This window comes from Artemia franciscana, chromosome 2 (assembly GCF_032884065.1).
Source record: "Artemia franciscana chromosome 2, ASM3288406v1, whole genome shotgun sequence".
Lineage (NCBI taxonomy): Eukaryota > Metazoa > Arthropoda > Branchiopoda > Anostraca > Artemiidae > Artemia > Artemia franciscana.
Window position 1 is genome coordinate 60,343,629 of NC_088864.1, and position 25,080 is coordinate 60,368,708.

The 25,080-nt window shown below is 35.6% G+C and overlaps 1 protein-coding gene across 3 annotated transcripts in view; it reads right to left on the minus strand.

The window, feature by feature from the left end:
* Window positions 1-7,906: 7,906 nt before the first annotated feature.
* Window positions 7,907-25,080, minus strand: part of LOC136043880 (protein tramtrack, beta isoform-like) — a 41,222-nt gene continuing 24,048 nt past the window's right edge. The window contains exons 4-7 of one of the 3 annotated variants that reach the window (XM_065728866.1): window positions 23,118-23,213; window positions 21,425-21,581; window positions 15,729-15,910; window positions 7,907-8,182 (exon numbers count right to left, since the gene is read on the minus strand). In XM_065728866.1, the coding sequence (XP_065584938.1) occupies window positions 8,144-8,182; window positions 15,729-15,910; window positions 21,425-21,581; window positions 23,118-23,213 (474 nt within the window). In that variant the 3' untranslated portion in view covers window positions 7,907-8,143. Of the gene's footprint in view, window positions 8,183-11,179; window positions 11,513-15,728; window positions 15,911-21,424; window positions 21,582-23,117; window positions 23,214-25,080 lie in introns of those variants that run through there. The other 2 variants (XM_065728864.1, XM_065728865.1) reach the window with 2 other exon arrangements.

Consider the following 25,080-nt stretch of genomic DNA (forward strand, 5'->3'; position numbering starts at 1 on the left):
GAGCGGGGCATTGATGAGGAAGCAACCCCTTTCACATACAAAGTAATTTTTTATTTTACTCCGTATGTAATTACTCTTAATATTTCGTAATATATTACTCTTTCTCTTAACTCTATTGTTAAAGTAAGAAACTTTAGCTTAAAGAGTGGGGCGTTGAGGAGGAAAAGCCTACAAATCTATTTGCTACAACACTGAATAACTAAAAACTGTATTCATTTACACGTTTTATATATATATATATATATATATATATATATATATATATATATATATAGTACTTTTATTTCCAACTTCCTTCTTTAGTTTTTTTTTCTTCTTCTTTTTAAAACTTGTTTTAACAAGGCACTAAACAACTGAATTATTTAATTGAGAACCTGTGAATATGAGTGGAAACGCGGGGCAAAAACGGGTTGATCTTTACATAACATAGATGTCAAATTCGTGTAACTTATAAATGCACAAATGAAAAAAAATTGGTACGTTGAGGGAACGAGTTATAAATATCAAGTTATGCATAGCCCAATCCGTTTTATAAAGCCCATGAATTGAATGGAAAAAAATATCTTCTACTTTTTAGTCCTTTTTGAAAAATAGGCTTTTAACAACTAAATCTTTTATTTAACATTTTTGTTTTTTAGTCTTCCTTAAGACTACGAAACTATTTAGTCTTCTTTAAGACAAAATTTTGTCTGATCCTAAGATTCCGAACCAAAGTCGACACGACCGTAATCGAGTGATCTAACCGGGGCGCTACCAATTCTAGTATAATAGTGTTTGTCTTATTTTTTTGAGTTGGCGCAGCCCCCGTTTATGTTGATTTTATTATACAGAGGGTGTATAAAAGAGGGAGGAACAGTCAAGATCAATCCTGGACACCCTTTCTTTTTGAATTATCCTCTTTATTTGTTCTGTGGACTTGGTATTAAGGGTCTCTTAATGGTTATAGATACGAGCAGCTTTGATGTAGAGGAACAAAGCGAAAAATTTAGTTATTCAATCTTTATAGGTCAAATGTAAATTTGTTGATATGGTTACGCTTCACCGTGGTCGCCTTTGATGCTCAAAAGAAGTGGTTTCCCTATATATGAAAGAAGCGTCTGGCTACACGCAAAAACTTGAACGAAATAAAACCCATTTTTTAGGCTGCCTGAACAATTTTAAGCTAAGGAAGTATCAAACACGTATCTTACTGCAGAAAAAAAATAAGGAGCTGAGGGGTTATTTCATGACCCTTTATTTCCTATTTTAAAATATCTCTGATATCCCCAAAATTTACTTGTCTTTATTCTGGGTTTCTGTACCCGCTATTGCTTTTGAAGGGTAGTTTTGAGTAATACTGACTTGTGTTAAACTTATTAGTAAGATACTGCTCTAGTATCTGTGTAAAACAAGATGTGTGCAACTTTCTGATAGTGTGATCGAAAGGCTTTACTGAAGACAAAATGTGTTCTAAGCAGTTTCTCTACTTTCGTTAAATTCAAATTGTAAAAACTTCCAGCAAAATATATATATATATATATATATATATATATATATATATATATATATATATATATATATATATATATATATATATATATATATATATGAATTCTTTTCAAAGGGAGTAGTAAGCAGTAATTTTTCTTTCTAGAGAATCTGAACGTAAGGGAAAATGAGGGGCTAAAACGGATCGGGCTTTACATAACATAGGTATAATAGGGATCTAAATTAGAAATGGACAAATGAAACAAGTTGGTGAGTTGAGGAAAACGAAGAAAGAATATCAAGTTATCTAAAGCTCATAGATTCTCTAGAAAAAAATTGTTTTCTATTGTTTGGTCCGTTTTAAAAACGAGTTTTTGAAGAAAACTAAATTTTACATATATTATTTTCGGCTTTTTAGTCTTCTTTAAGACCAGAAAAGTCTAATCTTCACTAAGACAGAATTTTGTTGGATCCAAGATTCGAATCCGAGTAACCATGGCCGCAGGTAAGTGTTTTTAACCGTTTCGCCATCAAATCGAATAAATAGTGTTTGTTTTACACTTTCGGCTTTGCCGAACAACCCGCATATGTTATTTATTTATACAAGAGGGGGAACTTGATGTTATATTATTACGCTATCATCGAAAGCGCAGTGGTCAAAAAATAGCTCACAAGTTCCACAAATTTATGTGTAAAACACACGCAAAAAAATAAAATATAGGTCAGTTAGTTAATGAAAACGAGTTAATAGTCTATTAAAATGGTTTCAAGTATGTAATCAGGTCTTAAAATTGAAAGAGAAATAGATGGCGACTAAGTATTACATTCACGTTATTTAAATCTGCCTTTTTTTTCTTACTCACTGTCTTTCGATTTGCACTTTTCTATACGCTTGGGTTGCTTAATCTATATCCTTAATACATTGACTCTAAAATAGGAAAACTGGTGAGAGTTAAATCAATTGTGTAACGCTAATGGTTCAAGTGTTTTTAGCTTTGAGCTTACAAATTAGTTTTGGGCTTTGGGACTGTCTCGAAAACAACTCTGAGTCATTTATCAAACGGAGCTAAAAAGTGCTCCCATTTTATTTCTCTGGCGGGCGCTTGCTGGTTTTGAGGACAGTCACTTGTAGCCCCTTCCACACCCACAGTTGAGCTTTTAGCATGATTTTTGTTATACCGTCGGCTTGTCAGCGATTCCACAAACATACCTCAAGAGATATCCACCCAATAGTATTTGTTATATTACTCTCATTTTAGTAGGAATTTTTGATTTGAGTTTTTGTAATGATTTGGAAGGTATTTGAAGTTCGTTTTACTTTATAGTCTCTGTTCTTAGCCTGTGGATATTGGGCATCTTTCTGATGGTAAATCAACTTCTCAAAGACGTGTTAGGGTAATCTTGTTAGCTTGAAGTTGTTTCTTACATGTAATCCATCTCTTTTCTGGTTGTCCCCAGTTGTATACACTACCTACGAAATCGGGTGAAATATGCTTGTATTGTCACAAACAAAGACTCCTTAATAGTATCTGCTTCTTATGGAGTTTTTGTTAGAGTAATAATATAGGCCTGATGGTGCTAATATATATGAAAACCCTTCGAATACATGAAGTTTACAATGAAAGAGTTAAAAAAAAAGAAAGCATTGATGTTGAGGGAAATAAAAGTTATTACAAAAAATTGCAGACCGGGAGATATAGGAACCTGATCAAGCAGAACATAATCCTCTCAAGCTTGTAGCTAGAACTTATACTAGGAAAAGGAAAAGCCTAAGCACGGATCCCAAAAGTTCTTGTTCGGTAGTGTTGCAAGCAGGTTTAGCCTCCAAAAGTTTAGTCCAAGTTAGAAAATTACAAACCACTATTTCCCAGCATAATTGCAGTTAAATTGAAGCTCAAAAGAAACACCCAAAATATAAAGTTGCAAAAGCTAGACCACGTTTTTAAGGGCCAGTTGTCGATAATCCTTTAGACAAGATTTGCTCATTTTGAATATGTTAATCATTTCTTTCAAAGTAACATTGGACGATGCAGAATACTGCTCAGTAGACGAGATAATGGTGCCCATTAAGGGAGGGGCAATCTCAGAATTTAGGTTTTGAACTGAATTATCTGGATATGCTGATGATTTTGAGCCTTATCAAAACGGTGGCACCTATTACAACCACCCCATGTACGGGTTGGAAGGAGATGCAGCTATGAATATCAGTCTTGGCGTTGAAGACACAAACACTAAAGTGCATTTCGACAATCTTTTGCTTCCATTTGTTTGGTGGAAGCACTACAAAGGAGAAAATTTATAGTGCTGGAACCTTCATAAAAACCGCCTTGAATGCGCAGAACCTGAGCTTATAGCAGAACATGAGATGAGAAAAAAAGATCAGGAACCTCGTCGTATGCTACTTTCGCTGAATAATTGATTATTTTGCGTTGGAAAGACAATAACATCGTCAATGTTTGCTCATCTTTTCCTGGTTATACCCTAAATGATAGTGTCCAGAGATGGCGCAGAATGAAAAAGTCCAAAGTGGCAGTTGAAAGACCATAAGCAATAAAGGGATAAAACACGTGTATGGAAGGTGTTGATTTGGATGATTCGCTGACTTTATTTTACAAAAATGACTTTTAAAACAAGCATTGGCATACGCACATTTTCCCATTATTTCAAACATGTTATAGCAGTCGACGCTTGGAATCCCCATAAAAAAATTATGCTGTTTGGAGATGCTTGATCTCCATTTCAAAGTATCTGTTGCAATAGGTAAGACAAACAACGAGATGGTAGGACGATGGCACTACTACTACTAACAACTTACCGCAGCATCAAGCCTCCAAGCCATCAAAGCCTCCCTCTTTGCACCCCCAAGGAAGTTCCCATTTCCTTTCAATCTTTTTTTTATGAAACCCTCCCACCCCAACCGCAGAACCTCCGCTTAGTCGTAGACGGTTGGCCAAAAAGGAAAATCTATGGCAATCTGTCATTCTTCATCCGAAGAACGTGTCGTGGTTATTTTTCACACAGCCTATTGTTTGAAATACAGTCAGTCTGGAAAACATCTTGCAAGCCTTCATAGCCATATTTGACAACTGTCATCACTGTAGCTCCCAATATTCTAATCTTGGTTTGCAGACTTGTCTTTCTATTCTTCCAAACTTTTTTTTTTTACTGTGAAAAACACCCTGAGCCTTGGCTATTCTACTTTTAACATCTTCACTCCTCCCATCGTCTTTACTAATAATATTACCAAGGTAAGTGAAGCTGTCCACCTGATCAGTTTTTTCGTTACCCAACGTCACCTTTTCACCTTCACTTATTCCTAGCCTTAATGGCTTAGTCTTCTCAACATTTATTTTCAAACCTATTCTAGCACCCTGAACTCGCAAAACCTCGAAAATTCATTCGTTTTACTCACACTTTCATCTAGGATGCTTAAATCATCAGCATAATCTAAGTCGAGGAGAGTAATTCCTCCCCATTTGATTCCGTGGTCTCCCATTGCCTTTCATGTGCTTCTTGAGACAAAATCCATGAAAATGATCCGTATAAAGGGGATAGAACACAACCCTGCTTAAATCTTCATTTTACGAGTTTAAAAGGTATCTTATTACTAAGTAATTTGCTACCTACAGAGACCAGACTAATACCTCGATAATTATCACACTCACTCTTATCACCTTTCTTATACAATGATTTAATTAAAGTTTTTCTAAAATAGCTAGGTACTTCTTCCTCTTTTTCAAAAATCACATTCATAATCTCCAGTAACTTAATTCTAACCTCAGAGCCGCCATATTTAAGAAACTCATTTACCAAACTATCAGCACCTATAGCCTCATTATTTTTTAATCCTTTTAGTACTGTCGCTATTTCTTCCTCACAAAACAAACTTTTTCATTTTCCTCTATATCTTTTCCAGCAACTCTATCTCGGTTTAACACATTCTCAAAATGTTCTGTCCATCTCTCTTTAACATTTTCGTTATTACTAATTGTGGTCCCGTTCCTATCTCTAACTGGGACAAGTCAAGATTGACTACTCCCTCTTAATTCATTAACACGTCAGTGTAATATTTTACTATTATGCCGTCTAGCTACATCTCCCATATCCTTGGCAATTTTGTCCATGGCCTCCAGTTCACACCCCTTTAGTTCATATTTTGATGCTTCTCCATTTTCTTTACTTTCCCTTTTGTTTTCATATGATCTATCACTCAGACAATTCTTGTACAAGCCCCCCTTCTCTCTATTAAACATAAAGCTTTTTCACTAGTACTCTTAGCTGCGGTCCTAACTTTCTTCCCTAAGACACCAGCAATTTTAAAAATTGTTTTCCTAAAATTATTCCATCCATCTTCCACATTGTCAAATTTTAAACTCTCCAGTTTAGTATTCAACTGGTCCTGGAAAATTTCTCTAAAATTCTCATCCTGGAGTCTACCAACATCATAACTTCCTGGGAGGTAGTTACCCTATCTAAATCTCAGCTTAAAACACAAGACGTTACCAGATAATGATCTTTACTTTTAGCATCAATAACAGCACTCCTATATACCCTAGTATCTCATATTAATCCTTCCAGTTTTCGGTTTACAATACCACAATGAGGTTTGCTGTCTTACATTACACGAATACCATGTTAACCTATGGGCCGTTTTATGACCAAACACCGTATTGGTTATAACTAAATTGTTATACCCACAACCCTCAAAAAATTGTCCAGTCAAAGAAAGGACTGTAATTGCTGTCTCATTAGAGATCTGGCTTGATTGTCTGAGCGGTCATTGACCTGTCAAATCTGACAACCCTCAAGAACGATAAAAGTTCGTAAAACTGCCGGTGGAGGTAGCATTGGTTAATATGGCGCAAAGATTTGGGAGGGGTTACTAATGCTAAAACTTGAAAATATTTCACAAAAAAAAACATTTCGAATTCAAACTCGAAAGAACCTCACAAATAATTTCCAGTGCTCCTTTTTTAATTGACAATAATTGCAATTTCTTGAAAAAATTATAATGGCCAATAGTTGAATTCTAGTTACATAAAAATTTAACTTCACGAAAATTCCGCTCGATGAAGCAAGTATTAGTAAATAAAACTACATTAGATTTATGATGAGTTACTCAAAGTAGAACTTAGGACGGATACACCATCAAGATAGTAATGTCATAACTTGTTGATTAATAACAGGAAGGACCCCCCCCCCCACCGTACAACATCCTGAGCCTTATTAAATTGAACATTATTTGAATTAGTGGAAAATTGTAGTGGCCAATAACCTGAGCTCTGGGGATAATAACAGCTCTGGGAGCTGTATTCACTGGTATAGAAGTAATTAGATCAAATTTTTGAAGGTTTACTCAGATTAAAATTGTAGAAGCACAAGTAAAATTTGTTCCCTCAATAAGGTTCCCTATATGGAATGTTTATACTATTTTGTGGCTTCTATTTATGCAGTAGATCTTCCATGGTGTCTCATTACAGGATAGGGAAAACGTACCTTGCCGAATGCTTGAATATTAGTACTGTTTCGTATTTGAAGAAGTGTACCCATAAATCCTGCCTGGGGACTAGACTATAGAGTTGCTGATCACCAGAGTATTTTTCCAAGAGAGATAGAGAGGGAAGCTAATTTGGTAATCTCCTTTCTACGATTTACCACTAATGTGTTAATTAGTAAAACAAAAGCGGTAATAATTGATTAAAAAATATATGTATTTACTGTTTAAAAAATTAACCTCTTTTTTTGTTCAATAACAAATTATACAACAGAATGTGCGTGCTCTCTTGCGCCCCCTCCCAATGTGGACACTAATGTTTGTATGGAAGCTAAGTTTCATTTTTCTGGGGGGGGGGACCAAGACCCTTCGACTGATTTTCGAAAATCCAAATATGCTAGAAAAAGATAAGCACGGAATTGATCGAGTCTTTTCAAGCATTTTCTAGAGGTAGAAGGACTGAATGTACTAAGGAAGCGTATATACTTCAATATGTAAATGGCATTAGTATGTGTCCAATACCCCTTGAACTTGGAGATATTTTACTTCTAAAGCTAATCGATTACACATAATTTATCTTAACCGTATAAAATGGTTTAAATAACTTTCCGACTTGTCTCCTTATGGGTAGCATAAAACTTGGGTCTTTTTTAAAGGAACTGAGGAGTCACGCAAACGAAGACGCGCAAGTTTTGTATAAGCATGCAAAACATTATGTAGAACCAATAAAGAAAGCCCTAAAGGAGTTTAGCAACAGATGACAGGCTTCTCCGCTCTAACTATTTTAATAATACAATTTGCAGGCCAACTTACTTATTCCTCTTATGTCATATGCTTAAAGCACCGATCTTAGCTTTCTCCAGGATCCTTGGCTAAACGAAGTAGTATACAACAATTACAAAACAAAATTGTTTTTCCAAAAGAAATCGAATAATTTTATTGAATAAGATTTGTCGAAGCAATAAGACTTATTCGCGGCGGCCCACTGGAGGGAATATTACCCATTTACTCACGTTTTCTCCGCTTCTGGAGGAAGTACAGCTATTTCAAAGTAAGGTTGAAACGAGTATAAGCAAAATTATGACAATCATGATCCAAATGATTACGGCCAATGCAGTCAAGATCAACCCTGGCCAACCCTTTTTGAATATTACTCTCTCTATTTGTTTTATGACCTTGAACTCAATGGCTACCAGGTGTTTTTCTCACAAATCTCTCTACCTTGAAACATAAAGAAAAAGTCAGAATTTACTAACCATGATAAATTATACACAGCCCTTTTTTATTAGTTCTTTACATGAATTTGTTTTGCTACCATTTTCAGCTTTTCTAAATAAATGATCACCTTAAGGGTTTATTACAGTAGCTCCACTGTCCTTTTAACGTGCGAAAAAGTCAATACTTGTGTGCGACCAAAACATATTTTCCCTGACACTATCAAAAGATTTGGAAATAATTTTTTAACGTTATAATAGAAAGTACGTAAGCAGAACGTTAAAATTTTTCAACAGTCGGAAGACCAAACCCACGACCGCATCGCTTTGTCTAAGGGGGCTGCAGCCTCTTCACTATAAGACTTCCAAGTCACAAAATAGAGTCCGTAACACCAAAGAAAGACTTGATATTTTACTAATGATAATCGTCTATTTTGGTTCTTGACAAGAAATTGTTTGAGTTATACTTTTATGTTTTTTTTTCAAAAAACTTAATAAAAAATTCAGTTAATATAAAAGTAGACGGTATCCCTTCTCCCTACACCAACCGAATTTATGAGCAAACCCCTGAAAGGCTCTACCGTGGCACCCCTTCATCAAATGACAGACAGTGCTTACGACTGAACTTTATAATCTATTGCAAATAGACCATAAGAAATAGTCACAACACGAACAGTGCCAGCACTTTTGATAAGACTCCTATATCCTGCAAGGCAGCATACGCAGAAATTGCTTGAGTGAAGAGCATAGATTCAAGGAAATACAAAAAATAAGGGAAATACTCGTACATGGACAACATAAGAGATAAGAGAAAAGGATATTGAATGAGACTATGTACACGTAACGCGTGCATATAATTCTTACGTGCAAGTAACTGATACTATTCCCAAATAAAACATACGTTTAGTTCTATATGTAATAATAAATAGAAACTCATTTTCTGACAATCTCAAGAGATAAATATCAACAATAATAACATGTATACAGCTGTATATAAGCTAGTATATAATAACTGTAATATAACTGTATATTATATAACTGTTTAGTAATAATAACTGTATATAAGCTAGGTGTACAACAAAGATCGATAGTGACTTTATACGTACCCAACTATATTTCGTTACATAATACGTCGATTGTCATTCTGATTAAACACAACCGAGCGGACGAAAAACACTCCCACTAGATAACAGAAAAGAAACCCATAGAACCGACACAAAAAACAATTTTGACACTAGTGACACACTAAGGGTTTTTAAAATTTACAATTTCTACATACTAATAGTACCATCTAATTTTTAATTGCGCCAAAGTAGATGTCTTTATTGAACTACGCTCCCGACATTTACTAGATCCATGCTAGCAATACTTGGCGATAGTTCAATAACTTACGACAATTAAAATTGTTTTCCAACTTTTTTTTTCAAATTTGTTCTTAAACTTGAAGTTCTTTAATAAATTTTACTAATGGAAAAGCTACATTAACGCTGCAATTTTCATCAAGACCATATCCCTTTTACTGCTTAATTCTCTTGTAGGGGGGGAGGGTCCTTTTTTTCTTAAATTGCACCAATTTTCTCCAATTTACAATATTCAATAGGATTGTACCCTCTTGAGGGAGCGCAACTCTAGTACCGCTCGAGTACATATTTGGAATCATGGTTGTAGCAGCAGATTAACTTAGAGAATAGCGAACTAAAGAAAGGAGCATTGCAAAAATCAAAAGCGACTTTTGAAGAAAAACAAAACTGCCGAAGGAGAAACAAATTTCTTTAAGGATGATTCAGAAATTGCAACTATTATATAGGTTTACCTTTATAGTAAAATTTTATATCGAAGACAAATTTTCGAAAATTTTGAAAAAGGCTTGACATCTCTCAAAGATGACGGTGGAATGCACTAATGGAGCCATTCAATTTCATTTAAATTAAAGATGATTGAATTTCATTTCATGATGATTCAGAAATTGCAATTATTATATAAGTTTACCTTAATAGTAAGATTTTATATCGAAGACAAATTTTCGAGAATTTTGAAAAAGGACTTGACATCCCTCAGAGATGGCGGTGAAGTGCACCAATGAAACCACCGTGATTCCATTGTGGTACGATTGAGACAATAGCTTCAAAAAAAAAGATATTATGGCAAACATTGGCCTTTACTAAGTTACATCTAAGGAAAAGCCAAAGCCCTTTTTTGTGTTCTATCTCTTATAAGGATTATTTCAAAGATTACCTCCAGAATAAAAGCTTTTTTTGGTCATCCTTTTCCCAAACAATTCTCCGAAGCCTCCTTTCCCCAAAAAGGTTAAGATAGCTTAGCATGGTTCACATAGGCCGTTTGAGGCACAAAGGATATCCATATATGTTTTTTAGGAATTTGTAGATCCAATGGGTCTTCTTCGCTGCCTCCCCTGCATCATCTTGGAATGAACACCCGGCTCAGTGTTACCGAGCAAAAATTAATCCGTAACTCCCCCCCCCCCCTAAAAAAGAGGCAAGATCAGAAATATTCTTTCCTTTTTAAATCAAACTTACTTTATGTATATTTGTTGTCTTAAGTGTATTAAGAATCTTAAAAAACAATTTGAGACGAAATAATGCATATGGTGAAAAACGTCTACAGATTATAATAGTATACAGCGTATTTGCCAAAATCTTGTCTAACATTGAGATATGTTGTCTCCGATTTGATTCCAAGTACTGGGTTATGAGCTTAGGCAGAAGCTCTTCAATGAGAAGATAATAGACATTTCGAATTAACTTCAATATTATTCAGGCCTGACATCCACCCCAGCTAGGACAAGTGTAATCGAAAACCATAAGAATAAAGGCTTAAAATATTATTTTGCTAGACGTTAAAGAACGTTGGCGTCTTTCACATCAACCGACGCTAAAAGCCAATAAACCAAAATGCAAGTCCTGTTTAACGGAACTTTATCCAAATTTTCAGTATATTGTTTTAGTGTGTAAATTGAATCAATATGATTCTCAGAAATCGCATGTCTCTCGGTTTCTTTAATGAGGTCAAAAATAATTATAAAAAAATGATCACAAGTGATTTAAATCAAGTAACACAAGACAAGTATTTGACATTGCCCCCGTAAAAATATTCACATAAAAGTATTTGAAGGACTTTCAAATTCAAAAAAGCTTTTTACAAGCTATCATGGATTGTAAAATTCTTTATATTTGGTTCTAAGATATGTGGTTGTATTTATATCTGGTTGTAAGATCCTCCTTCGTCGGGCATTCACAAACCATTGGTTAACCTGAGCTAATGTCATATTCGCAATTTTGGCAAATCTTCGCTTCTCCTCTTCCGTAGGGTATGGGTCCTGAAGAAGTTTAAAATTGATTATATGATGAAGTGCCAGGATGAAGTTTTACACACACAAATTTGACGTTAAGTCCATGTTTAGAATTTAGGCTACACAACCTAGCGTTATCTGGTGTCTAGTATGAGGAGAAGCGTATTACAAAAACTAGTTTTCGATACTGATGATTCATTAGGTATTGTTTTCTTTCCAATACATTCCAATGTAGAAATAAAATCTCAGAATAATTTAACTTCCTTTGCTAGTTTAGTTGTATTTATCTACCATCTGGTATAAAGGTGATAACAAATAATTAAAATTTTAATTGAATTTTTTAATGAAAGCTTACTTCATACTCTTCCTGATAATCGACTGCAGAAAATGCAATCTTCCTGTGCAATATCGTTGCAAAGGGCCAGCTATTACATAACTGGTGATTATATTACTATTGTAGGAACACTTGACGTCCGGATGTAAAAACAAAAGAGAAATGTTTCAATCAAAACCATGTGCATGACATCCACAGAATTCTAGCCTCTACCGATTTTTTGTAAGGTAATGTAGCAGCATTTTCAAGTTAATATAGAGTTGAATCAAATGCCTCACCTGTTCCTCTTAATATTATACCGATTTATTTGTTTGACTAAAAAGACAAATATCTTCACAAGCTCTATTACATACATATTGCATAAAATAAATTTGTTCAATTTGCTAAATAGCTAAACAAACAACTTCTTCAAGCAATCCCCCCCCCCTTTCTTGGGCTGTTGTTAAGAGGATAACGAATAAAAGGGGTAAAATACTAGAGCCTTAAAGTTCAAATCAGCGTTGCTGATCTCCGTTTGAAGGCCCTTCAGGCAGGAAGTGCAATGCGGGGTTGAAAGCCAGCCACACTGTGCTTTCCCGCACCCTTCCTGCTTACCTTCCCCAGGTTTTTCCAGATACCTATTTAGAGCTAAATGGCGTACATATAATGTATTTTATTTTCTACGATTGAAGAATTGTTAACTCCGTGAAGACAAATTTAATGCTGCTTTAACTGAATGACTGTTAGTTGATAATAATTAAATTTTAATGATTTATGTGGAGGCTGTTTAATAGAAAATTTGCTTAATTCCTTACATAACAATAATGACGTAGCAGAACACTGAAACACTGGGTTTCCTCTGTTCTTTGTGAGTTCACTTCAAAAGGCTAGTTTTTTTTTCTGTGCTGAGCACATAGGATGATTTGAGGGAGGTCCCCCAAACCGAAATATCTACAATCTTATCACTTGGCTTCTTTTTAACTGACTGGAAATCGATTCTTAGTTTTTAATTAATTTTTTCGTTTTGTGGCAGGTGTCATGTATAGCTAGTGCGGGCTTAGAACGCATTTACTCAAGGACTTCCTTCCTTCCGAGGGTCCCACTTGTACTTGTTCCATCCCACTTGTACGAGCAAAACTATCCTTCACTGTAAAATACGATCTGAACATTTACTTCTTATAGATATAGAAAGAGGGATCAAACTTCATTTTTCATAGAGTTTTTGTACTTACAACATAGCATAACCTCTGAAGCAATTACCTACATATACACTAAGTTACCTATAATTAAATTCCCTATCAACATAATTCATCCCAGAGAACTACCCAGAAGAAATTTCGTAAAACAGAACTTATCACACACATAATTACCCACAATACAAAATTTCTATTTGTTTCCCAATCTACCCGATGCACAGATGTTTCAAATCAGTACAATTTTCGGTAAATATATGACAGTTCATACAACTGACTTACCAATAAAGTGAACATACCACTCGATGCCTTTTTTTTTATGTTTTTTACGAATATAATAATCGCTTCTACCGCAAATTTAAATTTAAGCACTTTTTGACCTAACCCAACCTAACCTTACTTTATTATAATTAATTTTGGCACTGAAAATGTAGTATTATTTTTTCGAAAACGACCGAGAAAACGGCGCTGAGAAAATGTAGTATTATTTTGTCGAAAACAAGCGATTTCAAATACTTTAATTGAAAATTCGACATTTTTAAGAGCTCAAAAAGTGCTTAAATTTGAATTTGCGGTAGAAGCGATTATTATATTTGTAAAGAACATAAAAAAAGGCATTGAGTGGTATGTTCACTTTATTGGTAAGTCAGTTATATGAACTGTCATAATTTTAACCAATTTTCTATCTACACAACTCCTGCCATCGAACTCAGAAAACTTTTCTCGCAAAAACCCGTGACAGAAACCATATCTGCATATCACAAATCTTAACACAACTCTATTGTTGGTTACGATTTTACTCAAATGACACTATTCTAAAGAGTGAAAGAGAAAGTAAGCATGCAACCAAAGAATTTGGGAGCACCGTCAGGTGCGGGGTCCGGCTTATCCCCCTTCCCCCCGGACAATTCTCTAATACCCTCAATACAACATCTACATCTTTTCAGTTGTCCCCACTATACATATCTTTCAAAAAATAAAATTTTCTATTCGCAACATTTATGCCATATAATTTCCCCAAAGAATACTTCTTGCACAAAGAAAACCCATAAAAAAGACACACGTGCAGTTTATAGATTTTAACGTATATTCGTTTATTACACAGCTTAGATAACAATACAGTTATGAAAACTATTTATTTTTGGGACACAGAGTGCGGTAGCAATATTAGCATCTGGAGGCAGGAAACTGGTATTGGTATATAATTGGTAACAGGAAACTGGTATTGGTATCGAAGCTGTGTATGCAACAAAACAAAATTGCGTTCCCGCCTATGGTGTTGTAGTACGATCTACGCGTCGGAGCGCGGGCTTGGAGGAGGCGCAAAGTTCAGAGCTCTGTACCAAAAGCTTCTCATGGGCAAGATAGATATTCTCAAAACTGTATTGGTATCTAAGCTTTGGTTTATTAGCAGTTGAATGTTTACTCCTGAGGCAAGTAGGAGTTACTTATTTAGGAGTTAATGAGGGACCGCAAGATAGATAGATAGTTTATTTTAGCCCACCATCAAACAATAAACATGGCGGAGCGCGGGCTTGGAAGAGGCGCAAAGTTCAGAGCTCTGTACCAAAAGCTTCTCATGGGCAAGATAGATATTTTCAAAACTGTATTGGTATCTAAGCTGTGGTTTATTAGCAGTTGAATGTTTAATCCTGAGGCAAGTAGGAGTTACTTATTTAGGAGTTAATGAGGACCGCAAGATAGATAGATAGTTTATTTTAGCCCACCATCAAACAATAAACATGGCGGAGTATAAAGAAAAAAAAAATAAAAAGGAAAAAGAAAACGGTGAAAAACAATACTTCAAGATTAAACGATTAGATTACATTCACTATATACATTCATAGCTCATAAATGATGTACAACGGCAGGAAATCATAAAGGTGCTCAAGGGCACCTTTTCTAGCATTAGTTTCCTGTTCTGCCACAGCTTCACGGGAATCTGGAATTTGATACTTATTCAAAAGAAATGAGTTTCTCTCGACTAGCGGTATGCGTATCAAAAACTTTAAATATCTACAAAACGCGGACCTAACTTTTAGTCTCTCTGTTTCTGTGAACCATGCCCAAAGCGGGGAAAGGTAAAGGACATGTGGTAATGCCACTGCTCTGTACATCCTCGCCAAAATTTGCCGATTGTAAGAATACTTCAGCGGGGCTAGTTTAGCATAGCTCACTCGCAAGCTAGACACAAGGGTATCAAGGCAAAGAGTTCTTGTAGTTTTCTTATCTCGGCCGTACCGAAGACCTAAATATTTGAGCGAAGAAGACGGTTCAATAATAGCACCATCTACGGATACAGTTGGTGCTGGTGCCTTTTGTTTTCCAGATCTGAAAACCAGAAATTCAGTTTTCTGGCCATTAACTTGTAGACCAATAGCCCAAAGCGAGGAAAGGTAAAGGACATGTGGTAATGCCACTGCTCTGTACATCCTCGCCAAAAGAACTGGAGCAAGTGTATACAGAGCTGTCAACATAAGTACTCAATTGTTGGTGTCAGATTTACTCCAAGGATGATACTCTAAAGAATCGAAGAGAAAGACAACATGCAATCAAAACAGAGGGGTCCAGGGGGGCCGGAACTTTCTGTATTTTAGAACTTCGAAAAATTCCTGATAAAATAAGATATCTCCTGAAGCTTACACATTTTTTCTGTTTTCTTGTATATTATATACAAGACATTTCTTGTATATAATATGTACATTTCTTGTATATTCTTGTACCAAATTTTACTTACATCCTTATGCTCCCATATCCATAGTTTCAAAAAAGCTGTTTTGCTACCAAAAAAATTTGGTAGCCAAGCTTTTGGTTTCAATAGTCTTCCTTGCCTTTTTCCCGAAAGGTGAGGTATACTCCGAAAATCCTCTTTATCTTTTCTTCCAATAGAATCGACAAAATTTGCCAATGTTGACAAATCTGAAATTCAAAATCAATGAGTCGATAAGTTTTTTTACACTATGAGATTCTTAGATCTTTTTCGCTAGAATTGTCTAAATAAAAACTAAATTAAATACAAGGGGGGGGTTTCCCCTTCCTCAAACGTTGCTGTTTATGCTAAAGTTTGACTTTTGTCCTGGTTATTTAGGAAAAACTATTTAGGAAAGAACTGTTAATCTTGAATGAGAAGCATTTTTAAAGAGCTTTAAGACTACAGCGTAAAGAGCGAGAATTAAGGAAAGGACACCCCCTAAAAAAAAACAGAATAATTTTTCCGTATATAATTACCACGATAATTATTATTATTACTAATCTGTATATGAGAGGGGCTGCCCCTTCCTCAACCCTCGCTCTTTACGAAAGAGGCTTTAGGGTTTTAGAGTTAAATTATTTTGAACGATAAGTATTTAAGACTTAGGCGGTTTTTTAGAGGTTTAAGACTTTAGCTTAAAGAGTAAGGAAGGGGCCAGCTACGATAGGGCTTCAATTTGCTACAGAGTTTCGGTTACAATTGGGCCGAAGCGCTCCTTATTTATAGTTCATTATCACAAACAATTTGATACTTACCCATAAAAAGTGCCTTCATTCATTTCCCTTCAATGCCCTTGTGTGTCCTTTTAAATGAAATTAGCTATTCTGTGCAATTTCCACAAACATGGAAACAGGACTTCATACCTCCCTTAAAACCCCCTAGATTAGAAACATGATTAGAATCTAGATCAGATACACTTGAACACAGGACAGGTATGTTGCGCCTCCGTTAAAAAAAAAATAAGAAAAACAAAGACAAACCCTCTGACGCAGTAATTTTTTCCGAAAAGACAGTCCCCACCCATACTCTCTCTCTTCAGACCACTTTCCAGCATATCCCTATCTTGTCCCCTACTTACTGCTCTACTTCCAGAGGAAGAAATAAACGAAACATCCGGCTAGTTTCCCTCTCCTTATTTGGCACAGGCATTGTCCATGGCTTGAATTTGTTCACTCCTAGTTTTTCCTTCCTTTTTTTATATTCCTTTTAAAATTTTGTACAAATATTTTTTTATTTTATTGAATTTTTACTGTTTTTTTTTTTTACATATTATAACTAATCTCAGTTAAAATGATGACTAAGGAATGTGTTTTTATTCTGACACTTTTAATTTTGGCATTCTTTTGCGAGTATTTTAGCTTTGGCTGCTTTTTCTACTTTTTTGTTTGTTTTTTTCCTGTTTTCATTTATTGGCCCTAAAATTCGATTAGGCCCTTCAGGGTTCGTGATAACAATTTTTAAAAATAAAATTTCAACCAAAGTTTGGGACTGAACAGAGCTATTTCTCCGGTATTCTGTTCTTGATATATCCCCATCAATTTAGTGAGATCAATCGGTTTGTTTTCACATCAACTTTGCCAGCTGGAGAAAAGGGGTACTAAGGGGAAGATCGTGAGATATTTGCAGAAAAAAGGCTATCAATACTACATCAAGCCTTCCACTAAGTGACTAGAGGAGCCAAAGGTAACGGTATAGCCCACCTTGAATACTTTGTATCTTTATGTATGTTAAAAACAGCTCTTTAGGAGAACCATTACATTTTAGGAGATTCATATTTGGAGATCCTTTAGGAGATCCATATTTGGTGATGGACATGTACAGGGTTGCTAAACAAAGGAAGTCTGCCGTGTTAGTAGAAAGTTTTTTCAGCAAAAAATCATCCTCAGCTTTCTTGTGCAGGAAGCCTCACCCAATCAAGATGAGCTTGCCGAGATACATCTGTGAAGTGAACTTCAACGAATGCTTTACTCTGCATAATATTTATTCTTGAAGGTAAAGTTGGGACGTGATGACGACACTTCTGATTGGCAGATTTTGATTAGTAACTTCTTTGATCTGGAAGTGTTTAAGTTGATCACTTTTGATTGGGGGATTTTCTCCCAATCACTTTTGATCGGGAGAGTTTGATTAGTAACTTCTTTGATCTGGAAGCGTTTAAGTTGATCACGTTTGATTGGGAGATTTTGATTAGTAACTTCTTTGATTTAGAAGCGTTTAAGTTGATCACTTTTGATGAGGAGATTTTCTCCCAATCACTTTTGATTGGGAGATTTTGATTAATAACTTCTTTGATTTGGAATCGTCTAAGTTGATCATCCAAGCATCATATCCCTTGCATGTTTAAAAAGATCAAGCTGTAGTGACATAGAAACTTGGGTCTCTCAAGTTTTGGGACGGCTAAGAGATAAGACATTTATTTCAAAAATAATTCTATCACAAGCCCCGAAGGATCAAATTCGCATTTCGGAGTCATAAAACCAAAAATAAAAAAAAAATCATAAGAAAAGCAAACGACAAAAAAACTGTTATAGCAATGCCAAAAACAACAATATCAGAATGGCAAAACTATTCATTAGTCAAAAAACAAACAGAAAAATGTCAGAAAGCTAAAAAGGATTGAAATAAAATATATTTTAAAAAGGTTTAAAAGAGAACATATATAAAAGGGGAGGGAACAAAAAAATCAAACGAACATAAAACTTGGGTATCACCAGTACCAAAAAAAGAAAGAGGAAAGCTAGCGGTTTCTTTTATCAGTAATGAAAGAAACAAAGGTTTTTTCATGCCTGGAGGTTAAGCAACAGATGAGGGACAAGATAGAAACGGCTTTAGAAACAGTACTTGGCAGGCGTTTTCTGGGTGGGGAGTGTCTTTTGGGGAAAATATTTCCGTGCGAAGGCTTTTTATTGCATTTTTTTTTTTCAAAACGGAGGCACAACGTTCCTCTCCTGTGCTCGAGAGTTTCCCGCTTGGCCTTTTTTAGAAGAAGCGAGTATGGTACCTTAGCTTCTTCAAAAATTATTCTCAGGGCTCTTTTTTGAATGGATTCGATTTTTTTCTGATTCATCGAGGGGGGTACCAGAATGCCAAATTAGACAAGCATATTCAAACGGGCGGACAGAGGAAGGAACGGGCGGAAGGAAGCTCTATGGACAAAATCTTTAACGTGGATATCCCACTTTAAATTAGAGGAAATTGTAACCACAAGTAATTTAATGGAAGACAGAAAAATATCTCGGGGAATAGGATTGAGGAAAAGGGGTTTAGTTTCAAGGAAACATATTGGCATTATCATAGATTTAGAGGGGTTTATTATCATGTTTAAGTCCACAGCGTCATCTACAATATTATTGAGGATAATCATAGGGTTGTTTATTAAGTTTCGGTAGCAGGTTTCAACAACCGTTAGGTCATCCACAAATTCCCATCTATCGGGAAATTCCTTGGCGAGGCTATTTATCATAACAGAAAAAAGGGACCTAGGGTAGTACCTTCGGGTACTCCATTGTGGACAGGGGGGGAACTGCAATAATGATTCTGATGTTTGACTGCCCCTGGTCTATTTGATGATAAGGAGGCAACAAATTTAACCAGGAAATAATCAATATTGAAATCAGTTACAAGCTTCTCAACTAAAATATTGTGGTTCAGAAGGTTAGATGCAAAGCAATGCAGAGGGATTGTTACTGAAGAAGAAGAAAAAGAAAAACATAGAAACGTAGACAAGGAAAATATGTTTTTTCTCGAGAATGTCGGGAAATCGTCCATTCGAGAATAACTCAAAACTGAATAATAACGATTAACAGACGCCAACAGAAAACAATTCTTTACTAATCACCAAGAAACAATCATTCTTTACGGCTATTTCTTTACTAAATCACGATGTCACAGTTTGTCGGCAGCTTCAGCAACATTAAATGACGGTAGTCTAATGTGTTGTCCCTTTGACAATAGTTCAATTTACTCCTGATATTGAAGTGCAAGGAGGTAAAGCGTAGAGCATTTTCGGCACAATTTATGCTGGCAGCTGCCTTAAAGGTTTGTCGGCTCTGGCAAAGTGTGCGATTGCAAATGACATAGAAGACTTTCCCGATACAAGATATCAATCTACTTATGACTAGTAACCCACACACTTTGGATGGACATCTAGTTTCAGTATAAGGATGACTTTAACTGATATTCCGGGTCTGAGGATGGGTTCTAGAGCAAAAACACAACTTAAATAAAAAGAACAAAGGTTCAGCTAGTTCAGCCTAGTTCAACATTTGGAATATCCTAATGGGGTATAATCCTGATTCAAATATACGTTTTGTAATCTCGAATCTGCAGAAGAAAAACTACAACCACTTTAATTATAATTAGTGATTATAATATAGTCAGAATTCTAAAAAAAAAGAGCTAAGAGCTCATATGGCACTTGAGACGAAGTCGGAAGAGCCAAGAACTCATATGGTATGAGCTCCAGCAAAATTCTAAGAATCAAAAGATTGATTTAAAAGGAAAATCAGAGGCTTAATGCCGGTCAGGATTTAAAACAAGAGCTCTGAGACACGAGGTCCTTCTAAATATCAAAATTCATTAAGATCCGATCACCCAATCGTAAGTTAAAAATACCTCATTTTTTCTAATTTTTCCTCTCCCTTCAGCCCCCCAGATGGTCGAATAGGGGAAAACGACTTTATCAAGTCAATTTGTGCAGGTCCCTGGCGCGCCTACCAGTTTTCATTTTCCTAGCACGTCCAGAAGCACGGAACTCACCAAAGCACTGGCCCCCCTAACTCCTCCAAAGAGAGCGGATCCAGTCCGGTTATGTCAATCACGTATCTACGACATTTCCTTATTCTACCCACCAAGTTTCATTCCGATCTCTCCACTCTAAGCGTTTTCCAAGATTTCCGGTTTCCCCCTCCAACTCCCCGCAACATCACCAGACCTGGTCAGGATTTAAACTAAGAGCTATGAGACATGAGTTCCTTCTAAATATCAAATTTAAAAATACCTCACGAACGGTCACCCGTTCTTAAGTTAAAAATACCTCAATTTTTCTAATTTTTCAGAATTAACACCCCCTCCAACTCCCCCAAAGAGAGCAGATTCAGTCAAGTTATGTCAATCACGTATCTAGGACTTGTGCTTATTCTTCCCATCAAGTTTCATCCACCACCTTAAGCGTTTTCCAAGATTTCCGGTCCCCCCCCCGAACTCCCCCAATGTCACAGGATCCAGTCGGGATTTCAAATGAGAGCTCTGAGACACGATATCCTTCTAAATATCAAATTTCATAAAGATCCGATCATCCGTTCGTAAGTTAAAAATACCTCATTTTTTCTAATTTTTCCGAATTTGACCGTCCCCCCACTCCCCCAGATGGTCGAACCGGGGAAACGACTATTTCTGATTTAATCTGGTCTGCTCCTTGATACTCCTGCCAAATTTCACCGTCCTAGCTTATCTGGAAGTGCCTAAACTAGCAAAACCGGGACTGACAGACCGACAAAATTTGCGATAGCTATGTGTCACTTTCTAAATGCCAACTGCCATAAAAACCTAGAGAGTCATTTGGCGATGATTAAATATTCTTTATTCGAAAATAAAATAGGGTTAGGAGTAAATCGAGAATCGGGACTACTCTCTAGCCATGGTTCCTGTCATGCATTACTTGTTTAGTAAAAGTCATTTACCCAGTTCTTGCTCTGCTATCACAAGGGATGAACTCTCTTCACAAATGCCATCTTCTGACCTGGAGCATGAATCTGAGAAGCTATGACTTCCCCTAGAATCCTGTCTATGGGATTTACTTCTTTGGTTGATACTGCTTGCATAGTCAATGGAATTTCCCTGAAAAATCAAGGATGAGACAAATTAGAACTATTAATAGGATAACTAACCAGAATCAGGAGCCGGACAAATCGGAGATTTCCCTATAATCAGAATATTTATGAAAGCCGCAACATTGTCCCTGATTCTCCAGACCGGCAACAGGTCTATTTGGATAAAAGGTCATTTGCTTAAAATATTTAATAGCTAATTCCTTTGTGTTTATGAATGAAGTTAGATTTTTACCACACTATTAGTAGTATTGCCATTCATAGCACCTTTTTAAGCTTAAAAAAAAACTATTAAAATAAAATTCAATTTTGGAAAAGGCAGAACCTTCGTATACAACATGATGTAACATTTTATCAAGAGCCAAACGAGTCACAATCTGAGATAAAAGCCAAGCTGAAATACACATCATTTTAGTTACTGAAAAATAGGAGAACTATGACACTTTTTGAGCAGAAAAAGTTGTGATCAGACAAAATTCGGTATTTAAGCAGTTAAGAGTTCGACACAACAATCGTTGGTCTGGAGTCGGGAACAACGACAATGAATTATTACATTTGAAAATTGTTTATGTTCCGATTTGTCAGTAACTAAGGCGTAGGAGAATCTTGATTGGCCAAAAAAGAATATAAATTGGTAAACAAACGCATCAAAAGTTGGTGGTGTGTTCGTGAAAGGCTGTGCTCTATTTGTTGATGTAAAGAACTTTATTCTATTTGGAGACCCAATGAAACCACTGACCTTGGCAACAAGCCTTTATTATTACTGCAAGTCGCTTTGATTTCAGTAGAATTTTCAGTTCAGAATCGACCCATAGCTTCCGATGGATTATCTCGACCAAATGCTACCAGAGTTAGAGAACAATTCTTATAGCTATACCGGCTATCATCTACCATAAGGTCTGACGGTTATAAGCAGACTACTAAGGATATAAGATAACTCTAAGCTACCCACAAATGGACACGCAAAACGCCACATTCTGTGCTCTTTTGCCATTCACAAACTTTCACTTTTAAAGGCAGAAATAAAGCACGAATTCAACGATCGGTGCAAAATTGATACTTATAGAGAGCCTGCCGGGAAAACCGTTGGGCACAGTGTGTGTGCGTTAACACACTTTTACAGAAAAGAAAACATTATCTGAAATCTATTCAATACAGCGCCTGACTGAAATTGAATTGAAATCCATCCATAATTTCTTAAAACACACTCCCTTTAGAGTTACAACTGACACGAGAATACATTAAAGGTAGATACAAAATCTATAACAGACTGAACTGTCTGATTAACATATTTTGACCGTTTTTAAGATATTTTAGTTTCAATTGTAAACTAAAGCTCTCGGTTTTTGAAACACTGAATCTCTGGTATTCCTGGATTTTTACTAGGATGGAAGCTTGACGAATTTTTTTTTATTAAGAAAAAGAGTCAAAATATTGGTTTGGGGGTATAAGTCTAGCCACAATCATACCTATTCTATGTAAACTCTATACAGCCTTTTTAGCGGACTTTGTATATCAGTACTTTAAATATAATCAAAAATCTTACGCTAGTAGAACAGACATCTGCAAGGCTGTGAACAAAATGATTTGGAGTACCCGTTTGAATACCATCATCATGATCTGACAACTCCTTTTTGACAAGCTAAAATCAATAGAACTATTAATAATTGTTTGTTTTTTTTTTTCCTTATTTTTATTTTTGAATTTTTGGTTCATCTTCAGAACAGCCAGATAGGTTAGGCTAACGCCATTAGTCAATATTTTATTTTGAATTAAAGTTCAGTGTATCAAGCTCAAAGTAAAAAAATAAAACTAAGGTTCATAGAATTTTATTACAGCCATTACAATTTAAGTCTAACGAAATTATATAGAAAAATCCTGTTTTTGGCAGAAATAATGAGTGACATTCTAAAATGAAACATACAGAAATTACTATGCTTGTTCACAGGTTACTGTTGTAACCTGTTCACAGTTGCTCCACGACCTGTAACCTGTTCACAGTTGTTCACAGAGTGTTCACAGGTTACTGCTGTAACCTGTTCACAGTTGCTCCACAACCTGTAACCTGTTCACAGTTGTTCACAGAGTGTTCACAGGTTACTGTCCTATGCTTGCATATTAAAAAGCGTCTGCAATTCCTTTTGTTAATTTTTGTGAGCAATTTTCATATTAGCCAGTCTTATTTTGGTACAAATTATATTCAAAAACAAATTTAAAAGTCAAGTTTTGAGCCAGTCAAAAGAAAGCAAAGCTTGATTGACTTTTTTACATAAGATTTTAAGCCATTAAAAGAATGAAAAGTATTTGAGTCACAGCAGAATGTTTTCAAAGATAACTTTCTGTTTCTCATTCTCTGAACTTTGAAAAGGAAAGTTTAACTGGTGCTTACTTATACGATAGACCCACTACCTAATATCTTTCTACTATGTTTCTCTGACGCTCAATCCAAATGGAATATACCAAAGCAAGATAAAAATGTAATACTTTAGAAACAAATTTGGGCTATATATTTACACATTAGGGGGTGGGGGATAAAATATAGTGAGTCTGCATGCCTAATGTGTTAGGTACAATTATTCTGTATATCATGTTTAAGAATTGCTTTCTAACTTCACACTGTCAAAATACGTTGCCCCCTCCCCTAGTGTGAAAATATATAGCCCAAGTTACTTATTCTCAATTTATTCTGTCACTTCTCTTTGTCTTGTCTCACGCTAAGCTGAAAGAAATTACAGAAAAAAACGTCTATAATGCATCAATGAATGAACAACTTGAGCAGTAGTGGATTTATCGTACAAGTACCTTTTAACTTACCTGAGATTTTAAAAATAGGCGGAAACACAGTAAAAATAAAATCGGACTTTTCTAAATACAATTGGATTTTGTATTGGATAAAGCAAGTCGTACGATATCGCTCTTGTGTATGACCACTCCCAAAGGAGACCCTATAAAATTCTGAAAACTACTCAAAATTTCCTTTTTTTAATGCTTATTTACATCATTTTTACACCTTGCTTTCTTTAATTTAACCCCACCCCCTAATGTACAAGGAAACAGCAGAAGTACTTTTAATATTTTCAATAGCACTACTTTTTTTCTTCTTATAAATTTACTGGCAAACACCAAGCAAATGGCGGGAAGAAAAGAGTCTTGTTATCCAACAGTTCTGGTAACGAACTGTAGTAAGGAGTGACCCGACTCAATAGTAACCGAAACTAAAAAACGGAGTTTTGATACCAACAGTTACAGCAAAAGAATCGTATTTTATACTTTCAACTGGAAGTAAGGAGCAGCATTAAAGGTTAAACGAACAGAAATTATTACGTATATAAGGGGGTTCGACTCCTCCTCAATACCTCTTTACGCTAAAGTGTTTTTAGTAATTTCAACTATTTATTCTAAGGCCTTTGTGATTCAGGGGTCATTCCTAAGGAGTTGGGACAAAATTCAAGCTTTAGTGTAAAGAGCAAGGTATTGACGAGTTGGCGAACCCCCTCATACACGTAATA